We start from the raw sequence: 22,399 nt of genomic DNA, 5'->3' as shown, positions 1-22,399 counted from the left end.
ATGTTTTTGATGGTTTCACATTTGATTTAATTATCCCTATCATGATTGGCTAAGACACATGATTATTGATGCCGACCAGACATGTCTTCACTTGAATTGGTTTCTTCACATCATGAATGGGTGCAAGAGGGTAAAAAGCAATAGCATGACATGAATAGATAAAGGACTAGACTTAGCTTTAGCTACACTTGTTGCTGGCTGCCGTGAACAAAAAAATTATTTGCAGAGCAAGTAGTAGAGAGAATTGGCTTTTGGTCAGGCATAAAGTATGTTGACAATCACCATGACAAAATTGCGGAAAACCTATTATTGCTTTCCAATTTGATTTCGCAGAGAATATATAACAAACATATTACATGCTTGTGCTAAAATGACCCTTCACACTTTGGTGATGTTGTAACATTTGACACTATTTTTGGCACAAATGGCGAGAGCCAAATGTGCATCAAACAGATGACTTGCTAAGTGATCACACCTTAAGAGAAGTGAGGTTCAATCAAGGCATTCAAAGAGGAAGAGAACTTGGATCGTCAACTTGCACAAGGAAAATGTGCAAGCCAACTAAATCCACCAGAAAAAGAAGCTAAGGTAAGTTGCAATCTACACATTTCAATATGCTTTATTTATTTATTTTTGGTAGACTAATAAATTGCATTTTCATTGGTGGTACGTAGCAGAAAGAAAATTATAGTGTACTACAAAGTCAAGTAGACGTGGAGGATGATGGCACATGGCAGCAACAAATGGACATATGGGGAGCTTGAAGGGTGCAATGTCATCGAAGTTTTAGCTAGCTCATGGCAGCACCTACTTGTGACGATGATACTCTTTTTTACGAAGATCGTTCTAGCATTAAGAAGTTGGTAACATGTCATTTTAGAGGTAATTATGGTAGTTTGGGTGCTAAATATGTCATTTTGTGGGCTAAGTACACACTGAGATGGACTAATATGTGATTGTTCGATATTAGCACGTGTTACCATAACATTTCAACACTAGCCCTGCTTCTCTCTTCACTTCTTCAGCCTTGTCTTTTATAATCTGTTTTTGTACTGTCTTCTCCTTAGCAAAGCGTGTTAAATGATGTCTTCTTAGTTTTTGCTTTTTCTTCAAAAAAATGTTGTTTGTAATCTCTTTAATTTTTTCTTCTATAATATTCTGCTCTGTACTTGTAACCTGCTCTTGTACAGTTTTGGCTTTTGTGAGACTTGGCCGTTGGATCTGCTTTGCAGGGTAGAGATGAGAGGCGAAGTTGACCTTGTGACTTAGCAGAGCTAGTTTACTGTGAACCTTAGTGCACATCCCGTGGAGGGCTACAGGAGCGAGACAGCCCGCCGTTGGCTGAATCGAATGTGACGGCGCTCCCTCTACGCCCCCTGAGTCAGTTGCTGGCCTGACGGGCGCGGGCCCCAACAAGCTCCGTTCTGGTTCAGATGCTAGTACCACATTCTTTTCTGAAGTCTCCCATTTCCGAACACATCACACGATCATTATCTAATTTTCTTCTCCGGCCATGCATCCCCTAGTACTGCTTTTGATTTTGCTTTCCTCGCTTGTGAGCTATTTAATAACACCAATAGAAGTTTGTGTCGACTAGTACTCTAGTAGGTCGTCAAGATTGCTGCCTTAGGTATACTATTTAGCATTATATATGCACACAACATTATTGATATTAGCATGGTGCAACATAGTTGTTGGGGATGAGTAATATTCCACACGGATTCTGTATCGATAAGTAGTACATTTATGAGCATGGGAGCGACTTTTAATGTGTATTAATTGATTGGAAGGAAAATCTTGAATTTTAGTAGAGAATTATTGTGTATCTCCGTTACATTTGGTTCAAACGTGTACAATATGTAGTTGGTGATTCATTCTCGAGATTGCTTTCACTTGGCCACAACATATAGCCTATATACATGCTGAAATTGTGGACGACCCAGTATGGCTAGACACAAGTAAATCAACTACAACTAAATAGTACAAACATATATACTTTCATCCAAAATATGAAGAGCAATTAACAAGCAATTTCTTGAAGCGGTTTAGGAAAGCTTAGACGGTCAATATACACAACCTTACACAAGTAATATTTGGATCTTTGAACTTGTACCTTCCTATTAACTGACTAAGCACATGTAAACGCCTGTGCATATTTTAATTTTCTCAATTACCATTTTTACGGAATGAATGATTTGGTTTCAGAAATAAAATATTTCAGAAACGCTGCCTTTTCCGGGGATCTGACGGCCGACTCCGCTCTGATTAGCTTTTGCATCAGGGTTGACATGTGATTTGCGGGGAGACTCTTGCTGAGCTCTGTCATCTGGTCTGCTAGCGCGATGGTGTCCTGCTCTTCTCCTCAATGTAGAAGAGCAGTAGAACGTGAACGTCAACCTAAAACGAATCAAATCCACACCCTGTCGCGAAACTTGAAAGGGGGCGCAAATGGCAGTTGCTTGGGCACAAGGTACGGGAGGAGGACTTTATGTTGGCCTTCAGGGTTGTAAGTGCATGTCTGACTGCGCACCAAGCAATTAAACAAATGGTTCACGTATGGTGGTCTACAGGACATGATGTGTCCACCTACAGCTGAGTTGCGTGACTAGAAACGAGAGGGCAAGGGTTGATTCTTATTCTGCTTTCCTCGCTTGTGAGCTATTTAATATCAGCAGTAGAAGTTTGTGTCTACTAGTAGGTCTTCAAGCTTGCTTCCATAGGGGAGATTTAGCTTTATATATGTGGACAACATATTGATATTAGCATGGTGGAACATGGTTGTTGGGGACGGGTACCATTTTGCACTGATTTTGTTCGGTAGGCAGTACATTTTTTAGCATGGGGGTGGCTTTTAACGCGTATTAATTGACTGGAAGGCAAATCATGAATTTTAGTAGAGTATTATTGTCTATCTCTCGTACATTTGGTTCAGATAGGTACAATATGTAGTTAGTGATTCGATCTCGAGATTACTTTCACTCGGCCATAATTTATAGCCTATGTATATGCTGAAATCACGAACAATACAACATGACTAAGACACACGCAAACTAAATACATACATACATTCATTAGAAATGTGATGAGCAATTAACATACAATTCTGGAAGTGGTTTAGAAAAGCAAACACGACGATATGTATACTTACCTTATTTCGTGACTACTCTTCAAAAGTATGCTAATATTTGCCTCAATAATTGTTGTTCATTCTCGGGGCTCAGGTCTTCATTAGAAATGTGATGAGCAATTAACATACAGTTTTTAGACATATACCTAAACCTTTCTTAGTTTACGAGAAGGGAATTATTGTTCATTCTCGGGGCTCAGGTACGACAAGAGATAATTGCAAGAGTATAAACAATGTCCCAATAAACACTAAAAATGATGATGACACTTCCTAATCTCCATAGCAACATCTACAAGACATGTGTGCTGATTGATGCCATGAGAACCCTCAATCACTAGCAGGGAACACACCTTTTCCTCAACATCAGAAGACATGTGTGTAGAAGTGGTCGTGGAAATAATCCCATGAGAATAAGCCACCCAGTTCTTTTTAGGTTATTTCATTTAGCTTATTTCTCATATGTCTGGTGAATAGTCTATAATACCTTTGGACTTCAATTCCGTTCTGATTAAATGATATGAAGTTATTTTATAGTGTTTTGTCGCACATGTGAACATAAAAGTGATTGCTATGATATCTCAATTATGAGCATCATTGTCTTGCATACGAATATCACACAAAGTGTTAGACACCAATATCACAAAATCACTAATAGAACAATGTTTCTTTATCTCACATTTCAATATCAGCAACAGCATTGTTCACATACAATACATACATGTACATATATCATAACAATTTACTGTCTAGTAGATAAAAACCCTTATTCACAAATACTCAGCAATAGGATACAGAAAATGGATCAATCAATTTGACATCTCAATTGGATGTGCAGAAAGTCAAATCTCAATGTAAATTTGATTGTAAGACAAATCATAGCTTGTAGGCAATAGCCCGAACACCTTGTGGGCGAGGCATTAAGCTTCCGTAAGCCTCAAAAGAACTGGCCCTTAAATGTTGTCTGTGATCTCCTTAGTTTTTGCTTTTTGTTCAAAAAATGGTGTGTGTGCATTCTTTTAGTTTTTTCTTCTATATAATACTCCCTTGGTTCAGTATTATAAGATGTTCTGACCTTTTTTGGTTCAGAGTATATACAGACACATTTTAGTGTGTTTATCCACTCATTTTAGTCTATACACAGTCCATATTGAAATATCCAAAACATTTTATATTTGCGAATGGAGGGAGTACTCTATAGTTTGTTCTTGTACTGTTTTGGCTTTGGTAAAACTATGGCCGTTGGATCTACTTTGCGTGGCAGAGATGAAAGGCTAGGTTGACTTCGTGTTAGCAGAGCTAGTGACTGAAAAGGATGAGACATTGTAATTGTCCCGAAAAGCATTAATTTGTAGCTAAATGCCACAATTGAATGTCCTAATTAACCAATTTTGATTTTTTTTTTCTATGTGGACGTATGCTCACCTAGCCGATCCATGCTTGTAAGCTCCTAGGGCAACTGTGCACTTGAACTTGAAACCAAAATGAATCAACTCCACACCTGCCACACTTCCGCACCCTTCTCTACACTACAAGTTATGCTAGAGCATTCCACGTCAAGCTACACCAGAGATCACTGTTGAAGGCATGAATGTCGGAGTGTTTGCTAGTATGGTTGAAAGCATGACGGAAGTCAAGAGCATGCCGTTAGGGTCCAATAACCCACTCCAAGTCATTGATGAACAACTTGAAAGAAGGTGCAAATGGTAGTTGCTTGGGTAGATGGTATGTGAGACGGTGTTGATGTTGGCCTTTACGGTTGCATACGCATGTCTAACCACACACCAAGTAAGTTAGCAAATGCTTCCTACATTGTAATCTAGAGGACATGATGGGCCCATCTGCAACTGAACTGTGCGACCCAGCAGGCAAGGGCAAGGGATCCCTCAATTAACAACCGAGCCAAATTGGCATATTGAACGCTGGTAGCTCCACATGAAAGTACCACTTTCTTTCCCAAAGTCTCCCATTCCCGAATCATCACACAACCGTTGTCTAATTTTCTTCTTCGAGCATGCATCCCCTAGCTAGGCTGCTTCTTTTTTAGCTTTCCTCGCATTGTGAGCTTTTTGATAGCAGCAATATAAGCTTGCATCAACTGGTAGGTCGCCAAGCTTGCTGCCATAGGTAAGGTTTAGCATTATATATGCGCGAAGCATGGTGCAGCATGGTCCGACGAGGGTATCTACAATCTTGCGCTGATTTTGTGTCGGTTAGTAGTACATTTAGGAGTATGGGAATGACTTTATATGCGTATTGACTATCGACTGGATGGCAAATCCTGAACTTTAGTAGACAATTATTGTGTATCTCTCGTACATTTGGTTCATACAGGTACAATATGTAGTGAGTGACGACTTCTCGAGATTGCTTGCACTTGCCATAATCTATAGCATACATACGTGCTGCAATCATGAACGACCCAGCATAGCTAATACACAAGTAAGTTAAACACAAATAAATAGTACAGAACTAATTTTGTCAAAGAATGACGAACAATTTAACATACAATTTCTCCTCGAGACAGGCTTTCGCCCCGCTTTATAAATAAAGCAACGAACCACAGTACACGGCCGTACGATACAATATGGTGGGGAGGCCCACTTACAAAGCAAATCAAAAGATACACAACATGAGCCTAGAACAAGCCTAACACTTCGCCGAGGCCCGACCAGAGACCCACCGTAAGCCCTGGAACCGGGACGAGATCCACGACGCCGTCCTCAAGAAGCAAGTGGCACTCATGGGCGTCACCGTCGTCGGCGTCAGAGGCGCGGAGCTTTCGCCCGGACACACGTCAGCACCACCAAGAGGAGTCCCGGGCACCACCTCGACGAGAGTATATACAGGCTGGGTCTACAAAAAACTACCATTTTTTTATGTTTCAAAAACATACCACTTTTTTGGTTCCCTGTTCCAAAAAAACCCTAATGGTTGAGCAGTTAAGTTTTAAGCCAGATTATGATAGCTTGGGCCCACTCGTCGGGTTGGGTTGACCGTTGATAGGTTATGACAGGCAAGGCCCAAATAATTTAAAGAAGCAATCAGGTCCCTGTAATATTTTCTAAAAAGCAATTGGGTCCCTGTAAATAGGGCCCTCGACGCCAGGGCCGATGTGCTGGTCTGCCTGCGTTGCTCCGCCTGGGCATTCGGTATAAACCGAAATTTCGGTTAATGTATTTCGGTGTTTTTAAAATTTCGGTTAAACAAAATGCTATCCGAAAATGGCTCAAAAATTAGGAAACCAAAACTTCGGTGAACCGATAAATCGGTTTGGTATTCGGTTTCTACCGTATGCACCGAAAGATTGGCTCAAGGCCGTGCGTGCCTGGTACCTCCTGCAACCTACCCTTTTATAGCCGAGGTTCCTATGCTCCTTCTCGCGGCCAGCCGAGGTGGGACTAAACGGACGACGACTCCACGTCCTGCTAGCTTCCCACTCCCACGTACAGGAAGTCTATATGGGCTGTGCAGTACCCTAAAAAAGCCCCAGATGGGCCACGCCGTGACGGTGCTCGTGCCCATGGTGGAGAAATGGAAGCCGTCGAGCAACGAGGCCGAGGAATACATGGGCATCGACCTGCACCTGCCGCTGCTCCAGATGGTGAAGGGGTGGCAGGAGTCGGAGGCGAGCATGACCGACGGCAGCATCATGAGCCTGAGCCTCGAAGACAGCAAGGGCAGCATCCCCGCCCGGCCCGCCGGGTTCGCCGAGTCCTTCACCTCCGCCGACGGCCGGTGAACCATCATCGCCGTCATCATCATCATCATCGTCATCGCCATGTCTACAAGAAATAAGTACATTGTCTCTCCCGGACCTCCCTCCCCTGTTTCGGCACAGCGTTCGTTTCGTTCTTGTAGGTAAAGTAAAAGGGGTGCGTCGTTCGTCGTCCATGTGCTTGTGCTTCTGCCGCTGTAGATAGACATCTTCTCTCTCTCCAGTGATTCCCCACCGGTGAAATGTTCATGTTCGTCCAATCTCTCTCTCCCCCGAGTTCCTCCCCCCATTTTCTTTGCAAATTCATCCACTGACGGCGCTACCCTGGACCGCAGGAATTGTGGTGTGTTCCCGGTGGAGTCCCAGGATTCCATGACTTCTCCAGCTCTAGAGCTCGAGAAGGGCGACGAAGCACTGGTTGGTGGACATGGGCAGAGATACGAGGTGTGCTCTGAAGCTACTAGCGGCTAGACGAGGAGGTCCGTTTTTTTCTGTTCCCCCGTCATGCTTCATTCGCACCTGTTTAGATTGGGAAATGAATCTCGCAAAGATTTTGGCTGTACACCCCAGTGATACGTTTTTGGCAGCAGCAATTTCAACTAGTTAATTGTATGGAGTAAGTGTGCTGTTGTATGCATGCTCCTCTAAACTGACGCACAGCACAATGTTTCAGGTCGTTCGATTTAGGTTTTTAGATTTCAGAGTGGCACAAACCACTCCACCACTACAATGTTTTCATTTGGATAGTCGTCTGCTCTGGAGTGTGTATTTTTTTGGATTCCAGGATTACCGAGGCCCCCAGCGCACGTAACACACAATCCATGTCTTTTCTGAATTTTTAGGATCATCTGTTGCATTTAGCAGGCTGTTCGTGGATTTTAGGAGGGTGCAAAGTTAGACAATATGCTAATCGGATTATGTAATTAGATCTGTTTTGTGATGGTCAGAGGAAAAAAAATCCGAAAAGGTGTCTGACAGTGAAATATGTATGTGTGAGCTCAACTGTTGCGTTTCAATATTAGGGAAGAGGGAGCCATTCATTAGCTGATGTAAATATAGTTTGATTAACGAGAACGACCCCCCACATGCGCACACAATGTCTGCTTTGTTTTGTATACTATGATGTTCTGTTTAGCTTAGAATAAATAACTACATGTGTATTTAGTTGGATGCGAAAAAGAGGATTATCGTAATTATGATTGTGGAAATATAGAGTTTGAAATTAGAGCTGGATCCCGGTAGTGGCAGAAGAAATGCAAATAAGTAGAAAAATGTATCAAATTGCTAAGTGTTTGTTTTTTGTGTGACACACCGGTACAGGGTGAGGCTAGTGAAGGCACCTGAAGAGAGGGAGATGAACCCTGATAGGAAAAAAACACTTGAGTCGTCTGTCCGTGCTTATGCTGAAAATCGTGAAGGTCATGTCATCAATCCAAAAATTGGCACAGAATTTGACTCACTGGATGAGTTTTACAACCTTTATTCATGGGAAACTGGGTTTGGTGTACGGCTGGCAAAAAGCAGACTCAATGTGCAAAGAACAAGATGTATGCAAGAGATTGTGTGTGCCTGTGCGGTACGTGTGCGGAAAAAAACATTTTTACCATGCATCTTTGCCTCTGATATACTCCGCTAGTTTCCTGAATCTTAGTACAATATCTTAATTGTAGTTAGAATGCATCTGTGTGAAACTTTGTTTGAGCCGGATGGAGTATAATAGGATGTAGTCAAGTATCGGTCGAAATTGTGGTTGACACCTATTTTTTTTCTGCAGGGTTCCCCATTGAAAGAGAACATCCGTTCGTCGAGGTGTGGATGAGTGTGTCGTGCTTGGCGACAGCAATGTCAAGTGCTATGATGTTTTCATGGCCATGATGAAGGAGGTGCATGCAACTCTGCTTCCACTTAGTGTCGATAAAGATGGAATGGGGCTTGCAGAGAGAGAGAGAGAGAAACAGCAGCAGATTGTAGCGCAAAAGGAACATGCATCTGTGGATGGCAATGTTGTGCTGCAAAAAACTACAGGTGATGGTGAATCCAGTTGCTCAGCTGTTGGGCTAAATGAGAAGAAGAGGCAAAGGGGAGGGCCAACGACCAGCAGGGACAAGGCTCCGTATGAGCAACAACTTAAGAGGTCGCGGTTTTGCACGATCTGCAGAGAGCAGGGGCACAAATGTACAACTTGTCGCAGCGAGGTGATTTGCCGAAGACTCCAAGAAGTTGCCGAAATGCACAAACTGTGGTGTCGTTGGACATGGGCGCAATAATTGCGGGACTAAGAAAACCGGCCCATTTGAGCCAAACTTCCTGTAGGCAGTATGAGTTCTTCAGGATCCAACCATTTTCGTTAACTGCCTCCAATGTGAGACAATTTTCTTCCCTTGCATGTGTCCGGTTGAAATATTGTGGTTGGTCAAGTTTTATGTTGTGTGTGCACGAAAGAAATCGATCATATGTGTTAAGGGATTAGGTAATGTTCTTTTAGTAAATCAGCATGTGTGGATCTATGTTGAGGCCGAAAACAAACAAAGATGTCGCTGTTACGTCTTGATTTTTTGCATCTGTTAGTGCCACACAAGTCAGTAACATTGGCACAAGTAATGACATGTATTGATTGGGGGATAACGTGATTGCCGCCTTGCTTTTGGGGGTGCGACGCACCGTCTGTCCGGTCTGGGTGGGGGTGGAGGGTGGGTGGGTTTGCCAAGTGACTGGTGATGGAAGCACTTGTCCCAAAACCTTTCTTTTCCGGTGCGAAGAAGAGAGTGACAAAGAACTAGGTTAGGTGGGGGGAGGTAGATGACAACAGGGTGAGGTTGATGTGAGGGAATAGAAAATTTCGAGATGTGACACGACTCTAAAAGTGGGACACAGAGGGCGGCGTGTAGATCATGAAGAACAAATTAGGGACAGATTTTCATTAGAGCGTGGTCAAGTGCGTGTTTAACTAAATGCTTATAAAAGTTCAAGTATAAAGACGAAAAAAAGTTGCTGACTAATGCTATGACACATGTGCAAAATGATTGATTCAGCTCATTCGGCATAACCTGGCGAGCGGGAGAACTGCTACCAGCAAAAACAAGAACGAACAACGTCATTAACGATGATTAATTAGGTGCACTCTTTGGGGGGGGGGGGGGGGGGAGGATAATTAGGTGCACTCGAACACTACTGAGTGTTTTCGCTGGTCAGGGAAGCGCCACGAATGCACTTGTGCCTCCATTGGCTCTACTGTGGCCACGACTCGACCACGAGGTCCACTTCCGGGTGGTACACAACTGAGATGGCATGGAGCATCGGTGCTGACAAGTCAAAACTTGTGCATACATGTCAGACAGGTTCTAAGACACCCTAGGTGGGTGGGCCAGCGCTGGATCAATACAAGCCAAAAAAATTCGAATACCGCCTCTATACGATGGCAGCGGGAATCTAGATGGTGGTCGGGCGGCAGGGATAGCGCCCTGCCTGATGCTCGGCCTCCATTCGCATTTTTCGGTACATGTTCCCTTTTTTTGTTCGGTTACCAGTCAAAAACCGAACCAATCAAAGTTTGTTCGGTTAACAAAAGTAAAAACCGAATTTTTCATTAGCAGTACTAAAAAACGAAAATTCGGTTGGTTTCGGCTTCGGTTCCTCGGTTTTTATGCCCACCCCTAGTTGCTCTGGCCGTGGCTGCGGCGGCAAGCAACAGCTGCTGCATCTCGCGCCACCCAGGCTGCTGCTCACGGGCGCATGTGGCGCCGCCTGGTGCGGGCTGCTTGCCGCCGGAGCCACCCCGTAGTGCTGCTCACCCTCCAGGCTGTGCTCCCTCCGGCCACCTCCCCGCGAGCTGTCGCCGCCTCCCTGGAGCAGCCACGATGGAGACATGCCCCTGGAGCTCCCTTCGGCCGCTCCATCCTGTGCCCAGCCATGCTCCAGGCGAGCCGCGGCTTCCCTCCGCCCTCGGGTTGCCGTCGGCCATTCCCACGGGAACTTAGGCCGCGGCGCGCCGGCCATGCGGAGGAGCTTAGGCACCATGCCCAGGCACTGTCGGCCATGCGCAGGAGCTTGGGCCGCCGTGCCCACGAGTTTGGCCCGCCGCCTCATCACCCGACCTCCACCAGCCGCGGCGGCGCGACACGACCTACCCAGAAGCTTGGCGGCGATGGAAGCATCACCAGGCGCAGCAGCGGCGGCGGAGCTCCAAGGCCAAGTAGCGGCGGCGGAGCCTTGGTGCCGGCCATGGTGTGTCCTCTCGGGAAGATATAAGGTAAAGGGAGGGAGAGAAGAAAGAAAAGGGGAAGAAGAGAGTGCTGACAGGTGGGCCCTAAATGTAAGTTAATGGTCAAACAAACAGTCAACTAATGGTTTATTTAGGGGAGGGCCCGACCTGTCATAAACCAGATCAATTTTAAATCACATGGTCATTAGGGTTTTTTGGAACAGCCAATCAATTTTGTGGTAGATTTTTGAAACACTAAAAAAAGTGATAGTTTTTTGTATACCTAGTCTATAATGTGGTAGTTTTTTGCTATATACTCCCTCGACGAAGGTCAACTTGTCCACCCCAGATTCCTCTGCTCGCTCATGCTTCTTTCAGTAACGTCTGCTCTAATTGGTTCTCTAATGGCGGCACATCGGTTCTCTGTGTGCCCCCATTCAGGTGCTCTTGGATTGAATGGATCTGTATTTGTGTGCTCTTCGAAACCGTAGGGTGGTTGTAATACCTCCTCTGCTCTAACTACAACTGCCATTTTCCACAAGCTTTCCTGAACGCATTGCATGTAATTGTTTTGGCTGTTCATTATTTGTATTTTCTCCTCAATATCACTACATGGAAAAGATGCAAGGAGACTCTGTGCAGTGCAGGTCAATGCATAGAACTAGCCAAACAAACGGATGTACAGTGTGTTGATATTTGGTCGAAAATGCAAGTGACTGACGGTTGGCAGAAACGTTACTTAAGGTAACGCTTTCTCAGGTTTATTTACCTTCTTAAAATATGATATTTTATTTACATTTTCTCTGGATTTTTAAAATATTTTCACTTGAATCTTTGAACTTATACCTTCCTAGTAACCAACCAAGCATATGTATACGCCTATGCATATTTTAATTTTCTCTGTTACCAAGTTCATCGAGAATGAGCTTTTTTTTGCGGGTGCATCGAGAATGAGCTTGTGGAAGCAAAGAAATGCGAGTGTATTCAGGAATGTGGTGCAGCAACGCAATATCCCCCAATTTGTTAACTTCATTCTCGATGAGGTACAAACTTGGAGACAGGCTGGAGCTAGGTGTTTTCAAACCATTATGACAGAGTAACATGTATTTGAGGGTGGGTGGGTGTTGCTAGCTGGCAGTCCGATTTGAATTACTCTCTGCCTTCTATAAAAATATGGTACCCAATTTGTGTACTCTAGAAAAAAGTATAATCAGTTGCATTTTTTCCCACCAAAGTAAGATAAGGATATTTTTGTAACAAAAATAGCTCAAAAAATTCAGGCTGCAACATCCTCCTTGATATATGTTTGTACAACTATACTTGCTTCGTAGGTTGGTGTATTACTATGCTTCACGATAGATAACATGGGTGTGTTAATCATCTTTCACATACTTGGGAACAGGGAAAACTCTAACTATGGTTCTTGAAAGAAAAAATTGTCAAATCAGCTTAGTCGTTCGAGACCACTTCACAAGTGGTTGTTTGCACCCTGTACATATTGAAAACAGTTTCTTGAGAAATATCCGTTACCGCATGCATGCATTCGTTCTGATAGCTTAATAAAACAAGTGCTTTCATTTCATCTCCAAGTAGTGATGGACTGCATCTGACGCCGGATGGAAACGCTCTGGTCCACATTGCGGTCTTCCAGACCTACGTGCCGGTCTGAAAGCTGAAGAAATGCCGCATGACTTCCCCCATCATTCTAAAATTGATGAATTCACCCGAAAAAAGCCTTCCAGTGTTTTTGGGCCCTGTGATATTTAAGTTTGAACTGTTTGCTTTCCCTTGTCGCCTGGAGGTTTTCGCATTCCTCATGTACTTTCTTTTTTGTTGTGAAAGTTTGAATTGTGAATTGTTTCGGTATTGTTAGCAGGGTAGCCTGGTTGAACAAGAAAAGAAAACCTGAAGCGTATTATTTTGCTCTGGACTTTTTTTGTCATCTTTACAACGCGTTCGCTTTCACCCTGTGCTTGTTGCAGCATATTGGAATATGTTCCTTGCAACTTTTTTAAGGATCTAGTTTTAGACTCTACACTAGTTAGGATTCCAGGTGCATGGCTGGCCTCTGCAGTGTGGACAGCTCCTGATGTGCTCTAGCTCACTCGATACTGATAGCTTAGCACCTCATGGTTCATCCAGAGGCTTCATTTCTCTTTCAATCTCGGCCGATGTTCATTGCTTTCTTAGCCTTTGGTTTTTCCTTTTAGGGTGCGGGGGACAAAGGGCAGGTAAGTTTTGTCAGGCGAGCAGTTTTAACATGGCCCCTCTTACCCTCTCTTTTCACAGGAGAGGTAAGAGTATAAAATAGATCTTAGCCGTTGATCTCATTAATGAATGGCTTGATTAACTCTTACCTTCTTACCTCACATGTAAAAAGAGGAGGTAAGAGGGACCATTTTAAAATTTGCCCAGGTAGAAACACTACCTTTTCCAGGAGATCTGATGGCTGACTCCGCCCTGATTGGCTTTTGCATCAGTGTTGATCTGTGATTTGCGAGGTGATTCTTGCTGAGCTTGGTCATCCCGTCTGCTAGTGCCGATGGCGTGCTGCTCTTCTCCTCAATGTAGAAGAGCAGTAGAACGTGAACCTGAACACAAAACGAATCAAATTCACAGCCTGTCGCGCTTCCGCATCCTGCTCTTCTCCTCAATTTGTGCTAGAGCATTCCACATCGAGCTATACAAGATATTATTGACGAAGGCACGAATGCCAAAGTGTTAGGTATGGTTGAACACATGGCGGAAGTCTGGAACATGCAGTCAGATTCCAGTGACCCACTACAAATCAAAAGAAACTTGAAAGGAGGCGCAAATGGCAGTTGCTTAGGCACAAGGTACACAAGGCGGTGTTTATATTGGCCTTTAGGATTGCAGGTGCATGTTCGGCCACACACCAAGCAAGTAAACAAGTGGTCCCGCCAAGCCATCAAGTACGGTCAGAACAGAATCCCGCCGGCGAGACGAACATGGGTAGCACCACCAGAGGATCATGTAGAGCTCAACACTGATGCAGCTATATCTAGAGATGGAAACTATGGTTCGTTAGCTGTGGTCAGCAGAAATTCCGGAGGAGCTTTTCTAGGTGCATCATGCATTACGGTAAGGAATATTTCATGTCCAGAAACACTTGAAGCTATGGCAATTCGAGAGGCTCTAGCGTTGGCGGAAGATCTTTATGTGCAGAAGATTCAGGTGGCCTCGGATTGTAAGACAGTGGTGGACCGAATTAAGCAGGGCTTTTTCGCGGAATATGGTGCAATAGTACATGAAATCAAAGAACATTCGACTGTGCTTTCGTCTTGTAATATAGTCCATGAGTATAGGAGCTCGAATACCAAGGCTCACAATCTCGCTAAGCATGCTTTAACACTCGGGTTTGGCCGCCATGTTTGGTTTGGTCATCCCGATCTGTTACTTTTACCTGTAAATATTGTGGTGAGTTAAATAAAGCTTAGGGAGAGTGTCCCAAAAAAAATGGTCCATGTATTATGGTCTAGAGGACATGATGTGTCCGCTGCAACTGAGTAGCGTGTCTGCATCCCCTAGGACTGCTTCTTATTTTGCTTTCCTCGCTTGTGAGCTATTTAATAACAACAATACTAGAAGTTTGTGTCGACTAGTAGGTCGTTAAGCTTGCTGCCATAGGAGACACTCAGCATTATATATGCACACAACATTATTGATATTACTAGCATGGTGCAACATAGTTGTTGGGGATGAGTACCATTCCATGCATACTGAATACATATCGATAAGTAGTACATTTATGAGCATGTGAGCGACTTTTAACATGTATTAATTGACTGGAAGGAAAATCATGTATTATATCTCCCGTACATTTGGTTCAGACATGTACAATATGTAGTTAGTGATTCATTCTCGAGATTGCTTTCACTTGGCCACAACTTATGGCCTATGTACATGCTGAAATCGTGAATGACCCAGTATGGCTAGACACAAGTAAATCAATTATAACAAAATAGTACAAACATATATATACTTTCATCCGAAATATGAAGAGCAATTAACAAGCAATTTCTTGGAGCAGTTTAGAAAAGCTTACACGGTCAATATACTCAACCTTACACAAGTAATATTTGGATCTTTGAACTTATACCTTCCTATTAACCAACCAAGCAAATGTAAACGCTGGTGCATATTTTAATTTCTCTATTACTATTTTTACGGAATGAATGACAGCCTTTTTCGGGGATCTGACGGCTGACTCCGCTCTGGTTAGCTTTTGCATCAGGGTTGACATGTGATTTGCGGGGAGACTCTTGCTGAGCTCTGTCATCTGGTCTGCTAGCGTGATGGTGTCCTGCTCTTCTCTTCAATGTAGAAGAGCAGTAGAACGTGAACGTCAACCCAAAACGAATCAAATCCACACCTTGTCGTGAAACTTGAAAGGGGGCGCAAATGGCAGTTGCTTGGGCACAAGGTACACGAGGAGGTGTTTATGTTGGCCTTCAGGGTTGTAGGTGCATGTCTGACTGCGCACCAAGCAATTAAACAAATGGTTCACGTATTGTGGTCTAAAGGACATGATGTGTCCATCTACAACTGAGTTGCGTGACCGGAAACGAGAGGGCAAGGGATCCCTCAATTAACAACTAAGCCACCTGACAGTATTAAACATTGGTAGCTCCACGAACTAGTACCACTTCCTTTTCCAAAGTCTCCCATTCCCGAACACATCACAAGATCATTATCTAATTTCCTTCTTCGGGCATGCATCCCCTAGGGTTGCTTCTTATTTTGCTTTCCTCGCTTGTGAGATATTTAATATCAGCAATAGAAGTTTGTGCCAACTAGTAGGTCTTCAAGCTTGCTGCCATAGGGGAGATTTAGCTTTATATATGAGGACAACCTTATTGATATTAGCAAGGTGCAACATGGTCGTTGGGGATGGTACCATTTTGCATTGATTTTGTATCGGTAGGCAGTACATTTATGAGCATGGGAGTGACTTTTAATGCCTATTAATTGACTGGAAGGCAAATCATGAATTTTAGTAGAAGATTATTCTGTATCTCTTGTATATTTGGTTCAGATAGGTACACTATATGTAGTTAGTGGTTTGATCTTGAGATTACTTTCACTTGGCCACAATTTAGAGCATATGTACATGCTGAAATCATGAACAACACAACATGGCTAAGATATACGTAAACAAAATACAAGGAAATAATACATACATACTTTCATTAGAAATATGATGAGCAATTAACATACAATTTCTTGAAGCAGTTTAGAAAAGCAAACATGATATGTATACTCACCCTTATTTCGTGACTACTCTTCAAAAGTATGCTAGTATTTGCCTCAATAATGTTACAACGACAAACATCAGTTGGTTTTTAGACATATACCTAAACCTTTCTTAGTTTACGAGAAGGGAATTATTTTTCATTCTCGGGGCTCAGATACAACAAGAGATAATTGCAAGAGTACAAACAATGTCCCAATAAACACTAAAAATGATGATGGCACTTTATGCCTACCATAGAGATTCCTAATCTCCATAGCAAGATCTACGAGACATGTGTGTTGGTTGATGCCATGAGGACCCTCTATCACTAGCAGGGAACACACTTCTTCCTCAACACCTATCATTGCCTAGAAAACTTCAACTTTTCAAGAGGCTCTTCCATCAATGACATTTCTACGATAACTATCTTCTTGTATATAATTAAACATTTCAGATATATGTTTTTGATGGTTTCACATTTGATTTACTTATCCCTCTCATTATTAGCTAAGATACATGATAATTGATGGCAAACAAACATGTCTGCACTTGAATTGGTTTCTTCACATTGAATGGGCGCGAGAGAAGCAAAAGCAAGATCTTTTGGGGCTTTTGCTTATTTAGGTAATAAGCTGTTTGTAAGCCTCAAAAGAACTGGCCCTTAAATGATGTCTTGTGACCTCCTTAGTTTTTGCCTTTTTTCAAAAAATAAAAATTGTTTTGTGCAATCTCTTTAGTTTTTTCTTCTATATAATACTCCCTTCGATTCAGTATTATAAGATGTTCTAACTTTTTCTGGTGCAGAGTATATACAGACGCATTTTAGTGTGTTTGTTCACTCATTTTAATCTTTTTTTTACGAGATCAACCATTTCAGTCTGTATATAGTCCATATTCCAAAACATTTTATATTTGCGAACGGAGGGAGTACTCTATAGTTTATTCTTGTACTGTTTTGGCTTTTATAAAACCTAGGCCGTTGGATCTGCTTTGCAGGGCAGAGATGAGAGGCTAGGTTGGCCTGCCTTTATGTTGGCACAGCTAGCGACTGAATCTCAGCGCACATCCCGTGGAGGACTACAGGAGCGAGACGGCCCGCCGCCGGTGGAATCGAACGCGGCGGCGCCCACCCCCAACCCCCCGAGCCAGCCGGCGCGTGCTCCACCGAGCTCCGCCACTCCGCACCGCGAGGCCGACCTGAATCACTGATGACCTGATCAGAGCAGGTTCGATCCGATCCACCCTCACCCTCCTGTCCCCTGATCTAGTTTGCTCTCCGTGTATGAATCTAGGCGTCAACGTTAGATGCTTCTAGATCAACCCGTGCCAGGCAGTAGGAGCCCCAGATCTTCTTCATTGAGCTGGCGAGGGGAGCGGCGGCTCGATTCCTCTGCTCTCCCATGCCTTCCTTCCTTCCTTCAGTAATGGACCTGACCAAGATTCTCCTTCTAGCTGCTAGCTATGAATCAGGATTCATTATTGTGGACTGCTACCTGCAACTCCAAAATGATTTCAGCTTTTGCTTGCATCAAACGTCTAGTATGTAGGTTGGTAGGATCGCAAGCATGTTTGGATTCCTTTCTTCTTTGATGCAACTTGTGTTGTGTGTTTATGTCTACATACACATCTGCTTTAATTGGTCAGCCGGCACAGCAGTTCTCTGTGGGCCCGCATTTAGGCGCTCTCGTGTCGAATGAATTTGAGTCTGTGTGCTCTGCTCACTCCTTTGAAACTGTATGGTGATTACAGTACCTGCTCTGCTCTAACTATAGCTGCCATTTTTCCTCTTGCAGGTTAGGAGCGGAAAGATAAAATTATAGGGGCCCTAGATACTCCTGCCTGCAAATAGGTGCCTAGCCTCGATGGCGGTGCCTGGATCCTGCCCCTCGACGGTGGCTCCGTCTGCTGGCCACCCTCCCATCTGCCTCGCCGATGCTTCAGGTGGTTTGCTGCATTCCTTTCCCACCATCACCGTGCACACTCCCGCCAATTCCAACCCCTCTCACATTGCTCTCCCACTTTCGGCTTTGGCAGGGGGAGCGGGATCCCAAGACATGCTGCGGCCGCATCTGGTGCTCTTCGGTGACTCCATCACCGAGCAGTCCTTCCGCCCCGGCGGGTGGGGAGCGGCCCTCGCCGACACCTACTCCCGCAAGGTCGAACCAGACCCCATCGATTCTCAAATCCCTGTCGTTTCCTGGTGTATCCGTGTCGATATCCAGTGGTTTTTTTCTTCTTTATCAGGCCGATATTGTTGTCAGAGGCTATGGTGGGTACAACTCAAGATGGGCTCTGTTCCTGATCCAGCGCATTTTCCCCCTGGTACGAACGGCTTGCATCCAGCTGCTTAGGTGTTAAATTATGGGATCATCATGCTGATATCTGTGGTAAGTTAATCAATACTCCCTATGCAGGTTGGCTTGCCACCCGTTGCGACCACTATATTCTTTGGTGCTAATGATGCAGCGCTTCCAGGACGAACAAGTCAGCGGCAACATGTTCCAGTTGAGGAGTACAGACAGAATCTCAAAACAATTGTTAATCATCTGAAGGTGAATTTGAAACGAAAAATAGTAATGTACCTAACTAGTTTGAACTGTACGAAAGGGGAAAGCTTATATTTGCTTTCGGAACTCTGACCTGAAGCAGTTTCAGACTAGCTGTAACTCTGCCTGTCTGGAGGTGTATATCTGTTGAAAAGTGGATTGGCTTGCTTAGGTCATAGGTTGCTGGAGTCTTAATTGTGATTTCTACCGCAGGAAGATTAAGAAGCAGTATTCACATCTTGCTTGTCATCTGTCATACAGAAGTTATGGAACCTCCATTTCAGATTGATGCCCAGTCACTTAACTCATTGGTTTCTTGAACTGCCTTTACCTAATAATTAGTATTGTTGGAATAGAAACATCAATGTTGATACGGCAGCATCGACGTCAGGGTCTCCTGATCTGTCATACAGTTAAATGTGTTGCATTGCTTAAAAATATTTATCTTTCTTATGTCTAGTTGAAGTAGGTATGCTGAGATAAATTTACGTCTGCGTATATTTTCAATAGTATTTCTTTAGGGGCAATATGAGGTATCAGTCCTTCAAATTATTTGTATATCTGACATTTCATCACAACACAGGATTGTTCCAAGTCCATGGTAATTTTGCTTATCACTCCACCTCCTATCGATGAAGATGGAAGAGAAAGATATGCACGGTTGGCATCACTTCTCCTCTTGAACTGTTCATGTTTGCTCTCGAAACTTTAGTGACTGACTGGCATGGAAAGAAATAAATGAGAGCCAAGAAAGCCGATACCTTTTCTGTCAATTCTACTCGGGCCCAGTTTGTGGTTTCCTAACATTTGTTGCAGTTTTTTTTTATAATCTGCTGTTGAACAAGTACTAAAATAGGAAAAAGAGGGTCAAACAAGCACTCAGATAAGCAAAAGCGGGTGGGAAAACAAGATTATGATAAATCCATGGCAATGGCAAGCCTTAATCTCTGTCTAGTATTTTGGAGCTACTAAATACTGGAGTTCTTTATTGTGTGGGAATGCTTGAGTTATGGAATATTATAATTCATTTGTTATTTGTCATTCATGTTATCTGCAGTGACTGACACGTTTCATTTTCCACAAGCTTTACTGTATACATCACATGTAATTTGTTAGTTGTTGATTGTTTGTATTTTGTCCTCAAGATCACAGTATGGAGAAGATGCGAGGAGGCTCCCTGAAAGGACAAATGAAATGGCTGGCGTCTATGCAGGTCAATGCATAGAACTTGCCAAAGAAATGGATGTACAGTGTGTTGATCTTTGGTCAAAGATGCAAGCCACTGAAGGTTGGCAGAAACTTTACTTAAGGTAATTAATGCCTGTCGAAATTTTAATTCCCCCTGTTGCCACTTCTAATAGAACGAATGATATGGTTTAATTCCCCCTGTTCCCAGTGTGTTGATCAGTAGCATTTTTTTTCTCACGAAGGCAAGATAAGGCTATTTTACAATACTAATAACTTGAAACTTTTAGACAACGTCATCTGCTTTGGTATATCGTGCATTTACGATGGAATTAAAGATAGCATGGGTGCATTAATCATCTTTTGATACTTTGGAAACCAGGCAAGCTTCAACAATAACTTTTTCCAAGAAAGTTGTCGAATCAGGCTAGTCGTTCGTGACCACCTCACAAGTGGCTGTTTGCAACCTGTGCATATGAACAGAAGCTTGTTAAGAAGCATCCATTACTGCATGCTTTCGTTCTGATCGATCAATTAAATAACTGTTTTCATCATCTCGTAGTGATGGACTGCATCTGACGCCGGAAGGAAACGCTCTGGTCCACAAGGAGGTCGTCCAGACCTTGAGAGGCGCTGGTCTGAAAGCTGAAGATATGCCACATGACTTCCCCCATCATTCCAAAATCGATGGGGTTCACCCGGAAAGGGCCTTCCAGTGAAGTGGTTTCAGGCAGTGTGATGTTCAAGTTCTGAACGGCTTGCTTCCTCGTTTTTTTGCTTTTCCTTGTGTTTTAATTTTTTTTCTTTTGGTGTGGAACTTCTGAACTGTGAAATTTCACGTCCATTTTTCAGCCCATTGAAATAGTTGGGTGTGCCATAGAAAATTTACAAGTAGATGACATGATTTTTCGGTGGATTGCTGCTCAGGTTATCTCTACTACAATTTACAATACAAGGAACACAGTGGCTAATGTTTGATAGTGCCGCGACATAGAGTACCTGCATTAGAAATTGCATTTCTTTGGTGCATTTCTTTCGATTGTCAAAAGCTAACAAACCCCTTCCCCTTGAAGATTGTGTTTTGGATACCTGGGGACAAACGGCCGGCTTGTCGCCTGCACACCTGGGAATGGACACTTGCGTTCTTGTGTGGTTTTCTTTCTTGTGAAGAACACAAGAGAACCTGAAGAGTATTTGCTTTAGACATTTTTGTCATCTTTGATTGCGCGAACATGATTGTTTGTTTACTCCCACTTTGTGCTTGCTAGTCACACTGGAATATGTGCCTTGTTAAAGGATATATATTTTTTCTTTTTTCTTTTTGAGAATTTGCTAAAGGAATCTGTTTTAGACCCTTGTTCTAACTCTACACCAGGACCCAGATGGCCTCTCTCTCAGGGCACAGCTGCTGTGCCTTTTAGCTGCACTTGGCAGCTATCATCTCATGGTTCTTCGAGACGCATCTCATTCTTCAGCGATGCTCGCTGCTGAGGCTTGGCCATTTTGTCAAAGGTTTGATACTCCCTCCGATCCATGTTAATTGCAGCAACAATTAATATGGATCGGAGAGAGTTTTTTTTTTCCAAGGTTTTTGCTAAAAAAATTTTTGCCGAAGAGTTGGTGAAGAAGTATTTTTCCAGATAAAAAGGGCAGAAAATATACATCCCTTTCGGGGAGATCTGGCGGCTGGCTCTCCTCTGGTTAGATTTTGTATATCCTCGTTCATCTGTGATTTGCTTTCTGGTGGTTGGTTTCTTCATGAGCCCGACAGCATCTGCATGCTGTCGTCGACGAATGAGGCTGAGGCCGCTGAAATCTGTTGAAAACTTGGGTCACAAAACACGTCAAGCTCCCGGCATGGCGCGTCTAGCTTAGGCTCTCTTTCGATAACAAAATAAATAAATCTACGTGTACTTGCATTTGTCGAGAGCTTTCCGATACAGGTTTGTCTGAAGCTTGTCTGAGCGACACCTACGACGGTCCATGCGCGGAACTAAAAGTGTGATCCCATGTCGCTAGTAATTATTTGTCCATTGCTTAATTGTTGGTAATCTTCCCTTAGTACACACACGGATGTTTGTACTAGTATACAAAAATGCTACACACAACTATTAGTAAACGAAAAACTCATATTACACGGCCTAAGATTACCAACAATTAAGCAAAAATGCTACACACGGATATTTACGGGGCTGCAACGGGCCCCTTCCATCTTACTACTGAACTCCCCCCTGATTTTCATTCATCTCTTCTTCCCAGTCATACCTTTCCACGTCAGCACGTCCTGTAAAAGTCCGTGAAATTATTCCGTGTGTGTAGCAAAGCTCGGCTGTTAACCCCAAAAATTTTTGTTACAAGTATGTCAAAAACA

General features: G+C 43.4%; 1 protein-coding gene and 1 long non-coding RNA gene across 2 annotated transcripts; both read left to right on the top strand.

Annotated features, from left to right (window-relative positions):
* The first annotated feature begins 7,108 nt into the window (after positions 1–7,108).
* On the top strand, positions 7,109–9,385 carry LOC109785682 (uncharacterized). The gene is made up of 3 exons (XR_002238157.3): positions 7,109–7,321; positions 8,163–8,418; positions 8,617–9,385. It is a non-coding gene; the product is annotated as an uncharacterized lncRNA (long non-coding RNA).
* A 7,906-nt stretch (positions 9,386–17,291) lies between these two features.
* On the top strand, positions 17,292–21,008 carry LOC109785681 (GDSL esterase/lipase At5g62930). Its single transcript, XM_020344279.4, has 8 exons — positions 17,292–17,523; positions 18,091–18,238; positions 18,332–18,453; positions 18,542–18,619; positions 18,712–18,849; positions 19,427–19,503; positions 19,989–20,153; positions 20,591–21,008. Exons 2-8 carry the CDS (start codon positions 18,160–18,162, stop codon positions 20,745–20,747), a joined length of 816 nt encoding a protein of 271 aa, XP_020199868.1. The 5' UTR covers positions 17,292–17,523; positions 18,091–18,159; the 3' UTR covers positions 20,748–21,008.
* Positions 21,009–22,399: the final 1,391 nt, after the last annotated feature.

This window comes from Aegilops tauschii, chromosome 7 (genome assembly GCF_002575655.3).
Source record: "Aegilops tauschii subsp. strangulata cultivar AL8/78 chromosome 7, Aet v6.0, whole genome shotgun sequence".
NCBI lineage: Eukaryota > Viridiplantae > Streptophyta > Magnoliopsida > Poales > Poaceae > Aegilops > Aegilops tauschii.
This window is presented reverse-complemented; position numbering and strand designations above follow the sequence as displayed.

Bases quoted from the DNA above. Each gene is read 5' to 3' on its own strand.
- LOC109785681 (XM_020344279.4), top strand. From the start codon at position 18,160: ATGGCGGTGCCTGGATCCTGCCCCTCGACGGTGGCTCCGTCTGCTGGC. The intron at 18,239-18,331 runs GTGGTTTGCTGC...CGGCTTTGGCAG, and splicing joins CTGCCTCGCCGATGCTTCAG to GGGGAGCGGGATCCCAAGAC. The intron at 18,620-18,711 runs GTACGAACGGCT...CTCCCTATGCAG, and splicing joins TCCAGCGCATTTTCCCCCTG to GTTGGCTTGCCACCCGTTGC.